Raw genomic sequence first — 16,167 nt, 5'->3', positions numbered from 1 at the left:
GAGCGCATCTATCCTTCGAAATGGGGCCTCAATGCATTATGGGGTCTGACTAGAGCCCTATACAGCCTCAGCAGTACATCCCTGCTATTATATTCTAGCCCTCTCGAAATGAATACTTACACTGCATTTGTTGTCCTAACTCCCAACTGAACCTGCATGTTAACCTTAAGGGAATCCGGAACTAGGATTCCTAACTCCTTTTGGGATTCTGATTTCCAAAGACTTTCCCATTTAGATAATAGTCTATCCCTCTATTCTCCCTACCAAAGTGCATAACCTCACAATTTTTCACATTGTATTCCATATTTCACTTCATTTCCCACTCTCCTAGCCTGTCCAAGGCCTTCTGCAGCCTCCCCATTTCCTCAACACTACCTGTCCCTGTACATACCTTTGTATCATCTGCACACTTAGCAACAATGCCCTCAGTTCCTTCTTCCAGATCATTAGTGTATACCGTGAATAGTTATTGTCGCAACACTGACCCATGTGGAACACCATTAGTCATCGGCTGCCATCCTGAAAAAGGCCGCTATATCCCCACTCTCACCTTCTGCCAGTCAGCTAAACCTCCAATACCATGGGCTCTTATTTAGAAGCCTACTATGCAGCACCTTGTCAAAGACCTTCTGGAAATCCAAATAGATCACATCCATTGGCTCTCCTTTATTTAACTTCTTCATTACCTCTTCAAATAATTCTAACAGATTTGTCAGGCATGACTTCCCCTTGGCGAAGATGTGCTAAATCAGCCCTATTTTACCATGCACTTCCAAGTACTCTGCAATCTCAACCTTAATAATGGATTCTAAAATCTTACCAATAACTGAAGTCAGGCTAACTGGCCTATAATTTCCCTTCTTCTGCCTTCCTCGGTAAGCTGGCAATGTTCTATTAAGTCATGTGAACTGTTCCTTAAAATCACACCCTTTATCGGCAAACTATCAATTGAACCAACCTTCAAAGACAGAAACAGTAATAACCTAATATACACTTTATATGCTCCACAAATCCTTGAAATAAATATTTTTGCCTTGACAGTAAGTTCTACACATCTTGCAAATATTTTAACATCTCCAAACACTTAAAGTCAATAAACTCCCATGATATACTTCAATTCTAATTTGTAAAAAGTGTTATCAGCCAAATTAGCAGATTATGCTCTGGTAAACAATGATTCATTAGCATGCCCTGACATCAGGTATAATAATAAAAGCAAACTACAACAGATGTTGAAAACCTGAAATTAAAGTAAAAAGTGCTGGCAAAATTCAGGAGGTCTTTTGTTCTTTGGGCGACCTGATAGAGGTCTATAAAATTATGAGGGGCATAGACAGAATGGATAGTCAGAGCTTTTTCCCAGGATAGAGGGGTCAATTACTAGGGGACATTGGTTTAAGGTGTGAGGGGCAAGGTTTAGAGGAGATGTACGAGGCAAGTTTTTTACACAGAGGGTAGTGGGTGCCAGAGCAGGTGATGGAAGCAGGGACAATAGTGACGTTTGAGGGGCATCTTGACAAATACATGAATAGGATGAGAATAGAGGGATATGGACCCCGGAAGTGTGGAAGATTTTAGTTTAGTCGGGCAGTATGGTCGGCGCAGGCTTGGAGGGCCGAAGAGCCTGTTCCTGTGCTGAATTTTTCTTTGTTCTTTGTTGTCTGGCAGCATCTGTGTAGAGGGGAACAGGTGGACTCTTGTGCTCTTGCTAATGGTGAGCTTGGAGGCAGGTAGGGCTTAAAATTAGACAGAAACCCTGCCGCCTTCCGACCTCCGCAAGAATTAAGTTCTGGCCGGCTAGAGCGGGATTCGTGGCAAATGCTCTTGGAAAGGCCAGGGATGGGGCAACAGCAGGCCCACGTCACAATGGTAGGAAGCGAGACACAGCAGCTAGGGGCAGTGAGCCCACCTGTAACATCTTCACTACCATGGAGACAGCACAACTTCCCCCAGCAGCAGCCAGCCAGGCATGGGGGCCGGAGGAGCCAGGGACAGGGAGAAAGCCCCTGGAGATGTCCAACAGCAGTGGCTGGAGGAGCAGAGGAGGAGAAACAAGAGAAAGGAGAAGTCAACGGTAGCACAATGGTTAGCATTGTTGCTTCACAGCTCCAGGGTCCCAGGTTCAATTCCCGGCTTGGGTGACTGTGTGGCGTCTGCATGTTCTCCCTATCTCTGCGTGGGTTTCCTCCGGGCACTCTGGTTTCCTCCGACAGTCCAAAGATGTGCAGATTAACTGGTTTGGTCATGCTAAATTGCCCTTAGTGTCCAAAAAGGTTAGGTGGGGTTACTGGGTTATGGGGATAGGGTAGAGGTGTGGGATTACATAGAACATAGAACATAGAAAATACAGCACAGAACAGGCCCTTCGGCCCACGATGTTGTGCCGAACCTTTGTCCTAGATTAATCATAGATTATCATAGAATTTACAGTGCAGAAGGAGGCCATTCGGCCCTTTGAGTCTGCACCGGCTCTTGGAAAGAGCACCCTACCCAAACTCAACACCTTCACCCAACACCAAGGGCAATTTGGACATTAAGGGCAATTTATCATTGGCCAATTCACCTAACCCGCACATCTTTGTATTGTGGGAGGAAACCCACGCAGACACGGGGAGGACGTGCAGACTCTGCACAGTCAGTGACCCAAGCCGGAATCGAACCTGGGACCCTGGAGCTGTGAAGCAATTGTGCTATCCACAATGCTACCGTGCTGCCCTTGAGAACAAATAAATCTACACTATATCATTTAACCGTAATCCATGTACCTATCCAATAGCTGCTTGAAGGTCCCTAATGTTTCCGACTCAACTACTTCCACAGGCAGTGCATTCCATGCCCCCACTACTCTCTGGGTAAAGAACCTACCTCTGATATCCCTCCTATATCTTCCACCTTTCACCTTAAATTTATGTCCCCTTGTAATGGTTTGTTCCACCCGGGGAAAAAGTCTCTGACTGTCTACTCTATCTATTCCCCTGATCATCTTATAAACCTCTATCAAGTCGCCCCTCATCCTTCTCCGTTCTAATGAGAAAAGGCCTAGCACCCTCAACCTTTCCTCGTAAGACCTACTCTCCATTCCAGGCAACATCCTGGTAAATCTTCTTTGCACCTTTTCCAAAGCTTCCACATCCTTCCTAAAATGAGGCGACCAGAACTGTACACAGTTCTGTACAGTTAGGGTGCTCTTTCCAAGGGCGGATGCAGATTGCCGAATGGCCTCATTTTGCACTGTAAATTCTATGATACAAAGGCAGTGATGCAAAAAAGGGGATAAACAACAATAGACTCAGCTGGATTTTTAATTACATTTTTTTCCCCCAAGATAGCACTGGAGCATGACAACTGTTCCCCGACAGATCCTCTTCCTACATCTTTTATTACTGTTATTAAGAGTATGTTCCATGTTTTCAGGTATGGGGCGATCTGCCTGGACTGTAAGCAGTACAATACTTTTCACTGTACCTCGGTACATGTGACAATAAATCAATCAAATCAAATCAAGGCCCATGTTTTACACAATGGCATTTAAGTGCCTGATTGCACTTGGCATTGGGAAGGAGGGGCTCGCTGAGAATCCCTATGCCCTCCCTATCCCCATTTCTTACCTCTAGACTGGGTGGCTCTATGATCCTGGGGCCCCAGTAGGTGCTTTTCCAGCAGCAGCCACTGCCTCCCCTGTGGTGCTGCTGAGCACAAGTGCTGGTGGCTTCTGATTGGCTGATAGCTCTCGATAGCTAAGAATCTGAGGCAGCATAGGTCTCTTGCCAGCTAACAGGCAAGACACTTGATGCCTCAACAAGATTATGTCCAACAGTTTGAGAGGGGAACCTATTAGGCAGATAAAAGATAAAAAAGGTCCATATGGTCTGTCTCAATCTTTAGGAAATCTATTCTATGATAGTGTCATACTCTAAATAAACAATCAAATGGAGGAATAAGAACAAAACTTGTGGCTGCAATGGTATTCCAGCTGAGGTCATAAAAGCTGGTGAGCTTTTCCTAACGTCAAGATCATGCATCATCCCTCAGATTTGAGAGGAAAAAGAACTCGCCTCCCACCCCCCAACTTCAGGAATGTGACAATTGTAATTATCTTCAAGAAGAGAGATAAATCATGCCCAGGAACTATTGAGTTATTTTCCCTTTTCCCGTGGCAGGGACATCGCCTACGTCCTGTGGCTGCAGAAATCCTCCCAGACACATAATGTGGCTTTCGACCTTCCAGAGGAACTTCTGACATGGTCTTTGTTGCCAGACAAATCCAAGAAAAACCAGGAACTCTTCATTGCATCATTGACCTCATCAAAGCATTTGACTCAGTAAATTGTGAACCTGTGTGGATTGTGCTCCAGCAATTATTAGAATAGAATCCCTACAGTGCAGAAGGAGGCCATTCGGCCCATCGAATCTGCACCGGCCCTTTGAGAGAGCACCCTACCTAAGCCCGCACCCCACCCTATCCTCGTAACCCAGTAACTCCACCCAAGCTTTCTTTTTTTTTGGACACTAATAGCAATTTAGCATGGCCAATCCACCTAACCTGCACATCTTTGGACAGTGGGAAGAAACCGGAGCACCCGGAGGAAACCCATGCAGACACAGGGAGAAAGTGCAAACTCCGCACAGACAGTGACCCAAGCCGGGAATCGAACCTGGGACCCTGGAGCAGTGACACAACTGTGCTAACCACTGTGCTACCATGCTCCCCATTGAGTCTGCACTGATCCTTCGAAAGACCACCATACCTAGGCCCAATCCCTCACCCTTTCCCTGTAACTCCACCAAACCTTTGGACACTTAGGGGCAATTTAGCATGCACACCTTTGGACTGTGGGAGGAAACCGGAGCACCTGGAGGAAACCCATGCAGATAAGGGGAGAACGTGCAGACTCCGCACAGCCAGTAACCCGAGGTTGGAATCAAACTCAGGTCCCTGGCGCTGTGAGGCAGCAGTGCCTTTGGTGGTCCAAAAATCATTTTCACAATCCTGCTACTGCTTCATGATAATATGATTGAAACTATTTTGTGTGGGAGATTTGAATCAGTTCCTTCATTATCCAGACTCATCTCAAATAAAGATGATGTGGTAATGCCGGCATTGGAATGGAGTGGGCACAGTAAGAAGTCTTATAACACCAGGTTAAAGTCCAACAGGTTTGTTTCGAATCACTAGCTTTCGGAGTGCAGCTCCTTCATCAGGTGGATCAGTAAAGATATGTGATAGCCCCCATACTATTTATAATCTACCTGACTGAGGCTAATCACTTCATCAAAGATCAACTGCCCCCTGGTGTATGTATTAAATACTGCCTAGATGGAAAACTCTTTAACCTCAGTTGCCTCCATGCCAGAACTAAGCTGACCACTACTGAGATACTATTAAGCAATATTAAGGGATATGGGTCAAAGGCAAGGTACATGGAGTTAGGCCACAGATCAACCATGATCTCATTGATTGGTGGGACAGGCTTGAGGGACTGAATGGCCTACTCCTGTTCCTATACATGATCTACAGTTTGTAGATGACTGCAGTGCCATTGCCAACTCTGCACCAGATTTTCAAGCCATTCTTGATCTCTTCCAATTCTTCATATAAAAGATGTGACCTGTCTCTAAATGTTGCCAAAACTGACGATCAGCTAAATATTCCACTTCCCATATATCTTTACAGTAAGAGGTCTTACAACACCAGATTAAAGTCCAACAGGTTTGTTTCAAATCACTAGCTTTCGGAGCACTGCTCCTTCCTCAGGTCATTCACCTGAGGAAGAAGCAGTACACCGAAAGCTAGTGATTTGAAACAAACCTGTTGGACTTTAGCCTGGTGTTGTAAGACTTCTTACTATGCTCACCCCAGTCCAACGCCGGCATCTCCACATCATATAACTTTAAGGAGAGACTCTGGAAAATATTGAGCCCTCCCTACATCTTGACAGTGACTCTTTCAAACGGCCACCATTGACGAAGAGATCCAATATTGAATCAGTTGCACCAGCTTAGCCTTCTATGAACTGTGGCAGCAAGTGTTTGACAACAAAAATCTCTGTAAGTCAACAAAAGTCCCAGTTTTTGTCACCATACTTACTGCACCGCAGTGAGACCTGGACCATGTATCAGTGGCACATAAGAGCACTAGAGAGTTTTGAACAGCAATGCCCCATCACATCCTCCAGACCATCGATCAAATGCTAGTATTCTTCTTGAAGTCAATTTGACAAGCATTCAGGCAAAACTCCTTCAAAATCAACTAAAATGGACCACACACTGTGTTTGGATGGCCAAAAATCATCTTCCCTGCCATGCCCTGTTTTTTCAACTCTCAAATGGCCAGCGTACCAGGAGATGACAAAAAAAATGCAACAAAGCCACTTTGAAGATCTCCTCGAAACATGCAACATTGCCATTAATGATGGGAGGAGCTTGCTGCCAATCATTCAAAATGGTGTCAACTTGTCCATCAAGCTTTGAGTCCAAATGCCTCAAGGAAGAGGCAACGGGGTAGTAAAGAAAAGGAAACAAATCCTGCCTTGCATTCCCACTACCTCATGGGACATCTTGCCTGTGTGCCCAACAATCTACAGTTCAAGAATCAACCTATTCACTCACATGAGGACCCATGGCAGAAAATGATGACCCTGAGTAGACATCATCCTCAAGTCAAGGGACAGCTGACAATGATGATTCAATTTATTTCAAGATACTTCTCCAGTGCTCCCACAATTATTTTGCTGCATGGACAGATGGCGTAATGGTAATGTCACTAGACCAGTAATCCGGAGGCCCAGACTAATGCTGATGGCAGCTGGTGGAATTTAAATTCAATTAATAAATCTGGAATATAAAGATAATCTCGGGAATAGTGACCATGACAACTATCATCAATTCTTGCCCTGCTGATTCACAAAAGGAAATCTTCCACCCTTACCTGGTCTGGCCTACATGCGACTCCAGACCCACAGCCCTCTGAAATGGCCTCGCAAGCCACTAAGCTCAACAGCAGCTGGGGAGGGAGAACAAATGCTGGCCTTGCCAGTGATGCCCATATCCATGGAAGAATAAAGGGAAAAAAGCCCCACCGCCTCCCTTAGGAGTTCAGTCCAGACATTATGGGCGGGATACTCCGTTGCCCGACGTAGTGGACAGAGGGTGACCAGGCGGTGACCTGTGGGGTCGCGGATGGTGTGATGGGTCTGCGCATGACCGGCGCCATGTACAGTGCGACCGCTGCAGGTCGTCGCTGTGCGTATGCGCGGCCAGGGAGCTGGCTATTCTCCGGCCATTTTCGGCACGGGAGCTGGGAGTTTCACCCGGCGCCGCTGCGAGACCCTCACCGGTCCCAGAAGCAGTGAGGGGTCAGTGCTGTTTTTTTTGTCGTAAAACGCCCACAAATTCTCTGTTCGAGCTGGCACTTAGCCGCTGAAATGGAGAATCCAGCCCTATTCAATTCGTCAGTCTATTATCAGAGGTCAGTTCTACAGCAGCAAAGTTTATCTTGAATATTATTATAAGAAATTTGAGGAGTAAAAGGCACCTTGTAGCAAAGGAAATGAAGTAGGTGAATTTCTGTGGATGGTTGTGTTTAATTATACGAAACGTTCTTGATAAAATAAGAATCCACAAGGCTACATGTGAAATATAAGGAAAATTTCCCGCACTGATTATTTACAAATGTTGTCCTAATTTTTATAACGAAGAACACAAGTAGTGGCAATGCAGGCACGTGCTGTGTCGGGAGAGGTGGTAGGTATTTGAACTTCTCCACCCAAATGAACCAGTGAACAACGAAGTGGAAAGTAGCTATCTAAACGATCAGAAAGGCCTCTTGCACCCAAAAGACATCAATCTTCTTGTGGCTTCTCTATTAGCAACATTGGAAGAAGCAAGCCACCTGCATTCATCTGAATTAAATAATTGTTGCATGACGAATCTAAATATAACAAGTAAATCATGAAATAAGATAGAAACATAAAAAATGTCAACCTTAGATTTAAAGAACTTGCAGAATGCAGTACAGTTTAAGTAAAACTCATATATTTAGAATGCCACTGACTCTGAGAGATGGCCATGCTTCTCCATAGCCGCTGGCCCTTGTACTGACAATCAGTCCACAAAGCTTGTCTAGTGCACAGATTGCTAAATGATCGTCACCTTACAGATATTTCTTCTTTTAGTGAACGGGACTCCTGGTAGCCAGCTTTCCACTCCACGGTCTGCCAAGACACCAAGCCCATCGCCAACCAGCCCAGGCAGCCTACGCAAACAGAAGGTGAGATCTTCAAATTACACACAGAGAGGTTTGACTGGTCAAAGCAATTAATCATCAAAAAAAAAGTAACAATACCGAAGAAGTGTGACAGAGATTTCAGAGGGACTCATTAACTGCAAGTGAACTGCTCTAGGGGAGAAAGAAAACAGCTCTTCACACTCTTTGGTATTAAAAGCACGGTGACATTTGTGTCAAATGAAAAGCAAGACCTTTCAGTAACAGAGAAAAAGCAGCTTTGTAGTTGTGCATCATAAAACATTAAAGCCTCAGCCATAAGTACAACAATGCAAATTGGTTATGCTAAAAGAAAAGGCACAGTGTTCCTCAAAGCCCTGTAGATAAGTGTAATGGTTTGAATTACAATTTTACTGATTATTATTGTACCTTTACAGGTATGAATAATTTTGGCATTGTAACCAGAAGGATCAAACAAATGCAGATATTTGGTATAAGCTTAATTTGATTTTATACCTAAACAAAAAATCATTGTGCATTCTTTTGATACATCTGCCTTTTGTCATAGTTCCGGTATGTTGCCTGGTAACACATTCAACTGCACCATCGTTCTAAACATGAATGAATTCACAAAAATATTATGCAAGCCCAACTGAAATTCCATTGCAATCATTCTCATATGGACAACATTTTTCTTTCATCAACCATTTATAAATTTTCTAAATGCTAGGGGTACAACTGTTTATTGTATTATAATATTTATATATTTGTAGTCATTGTAACCAATTTTTTTTAAAAATGGATATGGTGCTGCAAAAGGCCAGGTTTGTCAATTTTTCCAGACCAGGGACTGGATTCTCCGACCCCCCCGCCGACCCGGAGAATCCCCGGGGGTCGGTGTGAATCCCGCCCCGCTGCCCCGACGCCGTCTGCCGGATTCTCCGATGTAGGTTTTTTGGCGGGGGTGGGAATTGCATTGCGCCGGCTGGGGGCCGTTGGCAGTAGCCCCCCTGGCGATTCTCCGCTCCACAATGGGGCGAGCGGTTGCCCATTTTCGGCCTGTCCCGCCGGCGTAAATCAAACAAGGTTCTTACCGGCGGGACCTGGCTCTGCAGGCGGCCTGTTGAGTTCTCGGGGGAGGGCACGGGGGGATCTGGCCCCGGGGGGGACGGTGGCCAGGCCCGCGATCAGGGCCCACCTATCTGCGGGCAGGCCTGTACCATGGGGGCACTCTTTCCCTCCACGCCATGACCGGTGCGGAGAAGAACCCCCCTGCGCATGCGCTGGGATCAGAACACGCTGGCGCTCCCGCGCATGTGCCAACTCGCGCTGGCCGGCGGAGGCCCTTCGGCACCGGTTGGCGCGGCGCCAACCCCTCCGGCGCCGGCTGGCGAGGCGCAAACCCCGCCGGCGCCAGCCTAGCCCCTGAAGGTGCAGAGGATTCCGCACCCTCCGGGTGGCCCGACGCAGGAGTGGTTCACGCCGCTCCTCGGCGCCGGTACAACCCGCCCCGCCGGATAGCGGAGAATCCCAGCCCGGATGTTGAGACAAATGAAATTTTTGCTGATGGTTATTTAAGTTGGAGAAGAGGTTTTGACAACCCAGTCATTTGGCAGTCATCATTCCTCTCTTCACTGTTTCTAATAAAAAGGGTAGATGTGTATATCACATCTTTAGGTCAGAAGAAATAGAAATTGAGCCCAATTAAAAGAATTAGAATCACTTGTAGCCTGACCCAGTATCAAAGGGAATACTGACGTTGAGCCTGAAGACAGATATCCAGCTGCCCGGCATCAAAGCCGATCAGTAGGCTTCATACTGTTTTTTTTACTGATATATGCTTCACTTTAGGGAAATGCTGCCCCACGCAATGGTTAATGAGTTCTCATTTTTTTTAAAAGGTAAGTTGAGGGTTAATAGAATGGAGTATGTTATTCTACATCATGCTGCAGCTAAAGAAATAATTTAAAAGACTGTATGCAAACTGTACTACATTCCATCTCACAGGGTGTGTACCCCCCCCCCCCCTCTCTAGGGAGGATTCAGATTCTGTGGGAGACTCAATGTTGAGAGACAATGGTGCAAAATGTCAGGTGTTTGTTATGTAAGAGAATAACATTTAACTATTGCGATATTTTACCATTTTCAGATTTTTTTTGTTCCTCAGCTGTTACTGAAAATAAATTGAAGCTGGAAAAAAAGGATTGCATTTAAAGTTCAACCTATTAAACATGCCCCTTTCAATTAGGTGATGGCCACATAATTTGGAAATAAAGAGTTGGTATCAATAAAAGTTTGATTGTTGTAGACGCCAAATTGGTCCACAAATGTCCTTTAGGGAAGAAACGTGCCATTCTTTCTCAATCTGGCTTCTATGGGATTCCAGTTCCACAACATTGTGGTTGACTGTTAAGTGCCATATTTAGTGGCCATTCAGTTGTGTCAATTGCGTCAAAGCAGTTCAAGAAGAAGGCCACCACCGCCTTCTTCGGCCAACTAGCGATGGGGAAAATCTGCAGCCTTGCCAGGAGTATCCACTCTCTAAGAATGAATGGAAAATAACAAAAGATGGTTTCTTGTTAATGACTCTTATTCTTCATATAGTAATGTAACTAGAATTCATCGATATATGAATAGGAAACAATCTTAGAATCGGGAACTGAGAATTGGGAATAGCAAAGGTGAGGTTTTACCACCCAATTGGGTGGCAGACAAGGAGACAGGGTCCAGTAAAATGCCATGGGACCACTGCAGAAGAACTCCCTCATACTTGCTCACCACTGGGCCATTTTACTAGCAGCAAGAAAGGCAGCGGTTTGGCCACTTGCAAACTGAGGGCCATTTTACTTAGCTGCCAGCTGAAGTAAGGCAGCTTTGCGCTATTGTTCCATGGCCTAGGCCCCCTGATTGGGAAGTTGATTGGCAGTAATTAACATTTATCATTTTATTATAAAGACTCTTGAAGGAATAAAATGTAGCTTATCTATTGCACAATACAGCAACCTCCTGGTGAGACAGATAGCGAATTGTTTTTGTTCAGCTAATGGTGGAATGGTTCAGCTCTGATGGCAATATGATACTGAAATTTAAATGCACACCTGCTATTTCCCTAATTCACTGGACCATTTATTCATGAAAATAACAAACACCATTAGCCTCACAGGTAATTTGAGAGCAAAATCTGGCCCAAGGAAATTCTTTACAATGAAATAGATTATTGTTCATATGTTCTTATTATAGTAAAAATCTTCAGTAGTTTTGATTCCATTCTCCTCACGATGAGAGAAATGAAGTTATTTGTGTGCAGAGGTCGTCTACTTGTAAATTACCCACTCAGATTTGAAATATTAAAAAATCCATAAGCACAATAGTGTGTTTTTTCAATTAATAACCATTAGTAGTCAGATTATGCAATTCTTTTACGTTGTAATTGGCTGCTCAGTGGCTGGTGATTCCTAGTAGGTATGTAAATTCTCCACATAAAATCTGATTTGAAAACAGTACCGCAAGTCTGGGGCGGGATTCTCCGCGAACCGGCGGGACGGGCCACTCTGGCGTCGAGGCGTGGCATGAACCACTCCGGCGTCGGGCCGCCCCAAAGGTGCGGAATCCTCCGCACCTTCAGGGGCTAGGAATGTTTGACGCCCGCCAGCCAGCGCGGAAGGGCTTGGCACCACGCCAACCGACGCCGAAGGGCCTCTGCCAGCTGGTGCGAGTTGGCGCATACACGGGAGCACCAGCGTTTGCTGGTGTCATCCCAGCGCATGCGCAGGGGGGTGCTTTTCCCCACCGGCCATGGCAGAGGTTGACAGCGGCTGGTGCGGAGGGAAAGAGTGCCCCCATGGCACAGGCCCGCCCGTGGATCGGTGGGCCCCGATCGCGGGCCAGGCCACCATGGGGGCATCCCCCCGGGGCCAGATCCCCCCACGCCATGTATTCCATGCATTTCTGACTTGTCCTGTATGACTTGGGTGGCACAGTGGCTAGCACTGCTGGCTCACAGCTCCAGGTTCAATTCCTGCCTTGGGTGAATGTCTCTGGATAGTCTGCACTTTCTCCCCGTGACTGCGTGGGTTTCCTCCCACAGTCCAAAGATATGCAGGTTAGGTGGATTGGCCATGCTAAATTGTCCCTTAGTGTCCAAGAGGTTAGGTGTAGTTACTGGGTTACGAGGATAAGGTGGAGCTGTGGGTTTAAGTAGGGTGCTCTTTCCAAGGGCCGGTGCAGACTTAATGGGCTGAGTGGCCTCCTTCTGCTCTGTAAATTCTATGGGCAGGATTCTCCCGTAATTGGCGGGATGGCCCGACGCCGGTGTCAAGAACGGTGCGAACCACTCCGGCGTCGGGCCAACCGGAAGTTGCGGAAACCTCCGCACTTCCAGGGACTAGGCCGGCGGTGGAGGAGTTGGCGCCGTGCCAACCGGCGCCGAAGGGCTGGCGTGAGTTGGCGCATGTGCAGAACCACCGGCGTGGTTCCGTGCATGCACAGACTGGCGTGTTCCTGCGCATGCGCTAAGGCGTTCCTCTCCGCGCTGGCCATGGCGGAGCCCGACAGAGACCGGCGCAGAAGGAAGGAGTGCCCCCACGATACAGGCCCCCCGCAGATCAGTGGGCCCCGACCGCGGGCTGGGCCACCGTGGCCCCCCCCCCCCCCCCCCCCCCCGGGGCCAGATCCCCCCGCGCCCCCCCAAGGACTCCACTAGACAGCCTACCAGCCAGATCCCGTCATGTGGGACTGGCCAGGAACCGATGGCCGATTGGCCCATCGGGGCCCGGAATATTGCCGGGGGGGGCCGCTGGTAATGGCCCCTGACCAGCGTGGCGTAAACCCCACTCCTGCCCAAAATCCAGCACCGGAAAATACGGAAGCCAGCGTCGGAGTGGTGGGGCAGGATTCACGCCGCCCCCCCCCAGGGATTCCCCGACCCGGCAGGGGGTCGAAGAATCCCGCCCTATAAATCTCTAAATTCTATGATATAGACAGTGGAAAGGCTTCTAGTCTGGAGGTGATTCAATTAGCACAGAATATTCAGCCTTCGTGCAATCATCAGCAAAAATTTCCACTAAGATAAAGGAGAGGTCACTAATGAAGCAGTTGAAGATATTTGGGCCTGGAACATTACCTGAGGAATTCTGAGATGGCCTAGTTTTCAGATGGTTGGTTTCCAACAGCCACACCCATCTTTTTTTGTGCTATGTATGTGTGGTCATCGTCCCTTTAACGGCAACAGAACCGAGTAAGTGTCATGTGGTCTGGATGACCAATCACGACCCAGTGCAGAGTTATTCTAGTGCAGAGATACTTTGGACGAGCTGCAAGCATGCAGCTTCTATCACTGTTTTGTAAATAAATTCCTTCTTGTTTAACTGGTGAAGTCTGCAGAAGTGCATCATTACAGAATGACTCCAACCAATGGAGACTTTTCTTCCTGATTTCCATTGATTTCAATTTTGCTAATGGTCTGTTACGACCCCCTCATGGGCTAAGGACTATATTCTATCTTTGTTCATTCCTATCCGACTGTGTGTTCCTGTGTCTCTTCCGTTGGATTCTACACTGGCGAGGAGGGTGAAGTGGAGCTGCCACAGCCGTTGTGCATTATACCACCAACCCACTTTGTCCAGGCCCAGAGAGACCTCCACTCCGAATGGAGAGCTGCCGCACATCAGAAAGCTTGAACAATTCGATGCTGGTACCAATGATTGGATCTAGTACATTGAGCGGGTACAATATTTATTTTGTTCTATCACAATTGTTGGGGACGAACGAGAAACCGTTATCCTACCGACTGCAGTTGGAGGACTCACCTATGCGCTTATCAAAGCCTCACCCACCTGGACAGGCTGGACTCCAAGTCTTTTGCCGCGTTGGTGGCCCTGACCGAGGCACATTGTACCTCACAGCCCCCAATAATGATCCGCCGATTCCATTTCCAAATGCCCTTGCAGGCCCGAGAGGAATCTAATGGCGATTCTTTTAGCGCACTTGAGGATGCTCGCCACCTGATGTGCCTTTGGGGCCGCACTGTCCGAATCACTATGGGACCGGTTTGTCTGTGGACTCTGAGACGCCGACACCCAGAGGAAACTCCTTGCAGAGGCCCACTTAAACTTCCAACAGGCGACAGAAACCACCATTTCCTGGGAGAGTGCAAAGCGCGATGTCCAAGAGTTGCAGGGCCTGCCGGTCCTGAACCTCAGTCCCTGGAGTGACCGCGACCAGATCCGAGAGACGCCAGCTTTCACGAAGCAGGACCAAGGCCATTGCCACGACGCACCAGGGTGCAACCAAGATAACTTCCCTCAGCCGGAGCTCCAAGATGGCAGCCGAAGGCAGCAGGCTGGGCACCAAGACCAGGGCCGGGATGCCAGATCGGCCCGTGAAGGCACCATTCCCCCCCCAAACCGCCAGCCCTCTAGAGGCCAGGCATATTATGTAGAGGAACAAGAGGACGCATACCAGCAGTGGCAGTACGTTACAACCCCCAGGTTCACATCCATCTGGATTGCATTGAAGGTAAATGGACACGCCGTTGACATGGAGCTCGACACCAGAGCAGCAGTCTCGGTGATCAGCCACCAGACATTCGCCATGATCTGGGCGGTCTCCAGATCTTGGACCTTCAGAACTGAGATGCCCAGTTGGCTACATACACAGGAGAGACCTTGGCCATTGAGGGCAACACAGTGACCGTGGCATATGGGGACCACTCAGCATATTTGTCCTTGGTGGCAGTCCGTGGTGGAGGGCCCAGCTTACTGGGCTGTGACTGTCTGTGCTATTTAACATTGGATTAGTAACTCATTTGCTGTATGTACCCCATGGCTCGTAAGGAGTGCACAAAATTTCCTGGAGCCTTCGCCGAAGGCCTCGGCATAATAAAAGGCACAGTGGCCAAATCAGTGTGGATGAAAATGCACAACCCCAAATTTCCATGCCCGCCCAGTACCATACGCACGACACACCAAAGTCAATGCAGAACTGGAGCACTTGGGCATCATCCACCCCATCCATTTCACCAATCGGGCTGTGCCAGTGGTCCCGGTGTAAATCCCAATGGGTCCGTGTGTCTATGCGGGGACTACAAGATGACAGTGAGCAGGTTCCTCGCCTCGACCGTTGTAGCGCACAAAGACTCCGAGAGACGAATAGAGTGAAGTCGATGAGGCTTTATTAAGCGTGACTGTTTCCCCCGCAGTTCAGTAGTAGACTGCCTGCGGGGGAGGACTCCAGGTACTTATACTCCGCCTTCAGGGCGGAGCTAGAGGTCAACGTCCAACCAGGACCCGGGATCTGTCAGCCAATGACATCATGGCTTCACAGTCCCACATGACCCCTAATGCATACTACCACAACCGTTACCTGGTCCCTTGCATCGAGGATCTGTACTCCAAACTCAGTGGGAGAACGACGTTCACAAAACTTGACCCCCCTCATGGACCAAGGACTATGTTCTATAAGGTTCCCCGCCTTTACCAGAGAGTATGAAGTCTCCTGGTAATTGGGGCGGGGTTTCCCCCTTAACAAGGGGAACCTCAATATAAAAACCCTGACCTGGTCAGGGAGGATGATCCTTCGGGCAGAGGTGTTGCTGTTTTTATAATTATTGTGTATACCGTAATAAACCTTTGTTCATTCCTACCCTACCCTGCGTTCCTGGTCTCTTCCGTTGGATTCTACAGGCTCCTTAATGCTACACTAATTCAAACTAGGTCAACCCACGGAAAGCCACTGGCCCGGATGGGGTCCACAGACAAGCTCTCAGGTCTTGCGCGGATCAGCTGGCTGGGATATTTGCAGACATCTTCAACCTATCTTTACAACAAACTAAGGTTCCTATCTGCTTCAACAAGATGACCATCATCCCTGTACCAAAGAAAAGCCAAGCAGCGTGCCTTAATGACTTATCGTCCAGTGGCTCTGACATCCATCATTATGAAGTG

The 16,167-nt window shown here is 47.7% G+C and overlaps 1 protein-coding gene across 4 annotated transcripts in view; it reads left to right on the top strand.

The window, feature by feature from the left end:
* The window catches only part of dclk1a (doublecortin-like kinase 1a), a 514,704-nt gene that overhangs the window by 375,188 nt on the left and 123,349 nt on the right, over positions 1-16,167 (top strand). For all 4 annotated transcript variants that reach the window (XM_072477022.1, XM_072477021.1, XM_072477023.1 and 1 more), the window contains one exon: positions 8,175-8,269. In XM_072477022.1, coding sequence (XP_072333123.1) covers positions 8,175-8,269 — 95 coding nt within the window. The remainder of the gene's footprint in view (positions 1-8,174; positions 8,270-16,167) is intronic.

Source organism: Scyliorhinus torazame, chromosome 15 (assembly GCF_047496885.1).
Source record: "Scyliorhinus torazame isolate Kashiwa2021f chromosome 15, sScyTor2.1, whole genome shotgun sequence".
In the NCBI taxonomy this organism is placed as follows: domain Eukaryota; kingdom Metazoa; phylum Chordata; class Chondrichthyes; order Carcharhiniformes; family Scyliorhinidae; genus Scyliorhinus; species Scyliorhinus torazame.
This window is presented reverse-complemented; position numbering and strand designations above follow the sequence as displayed.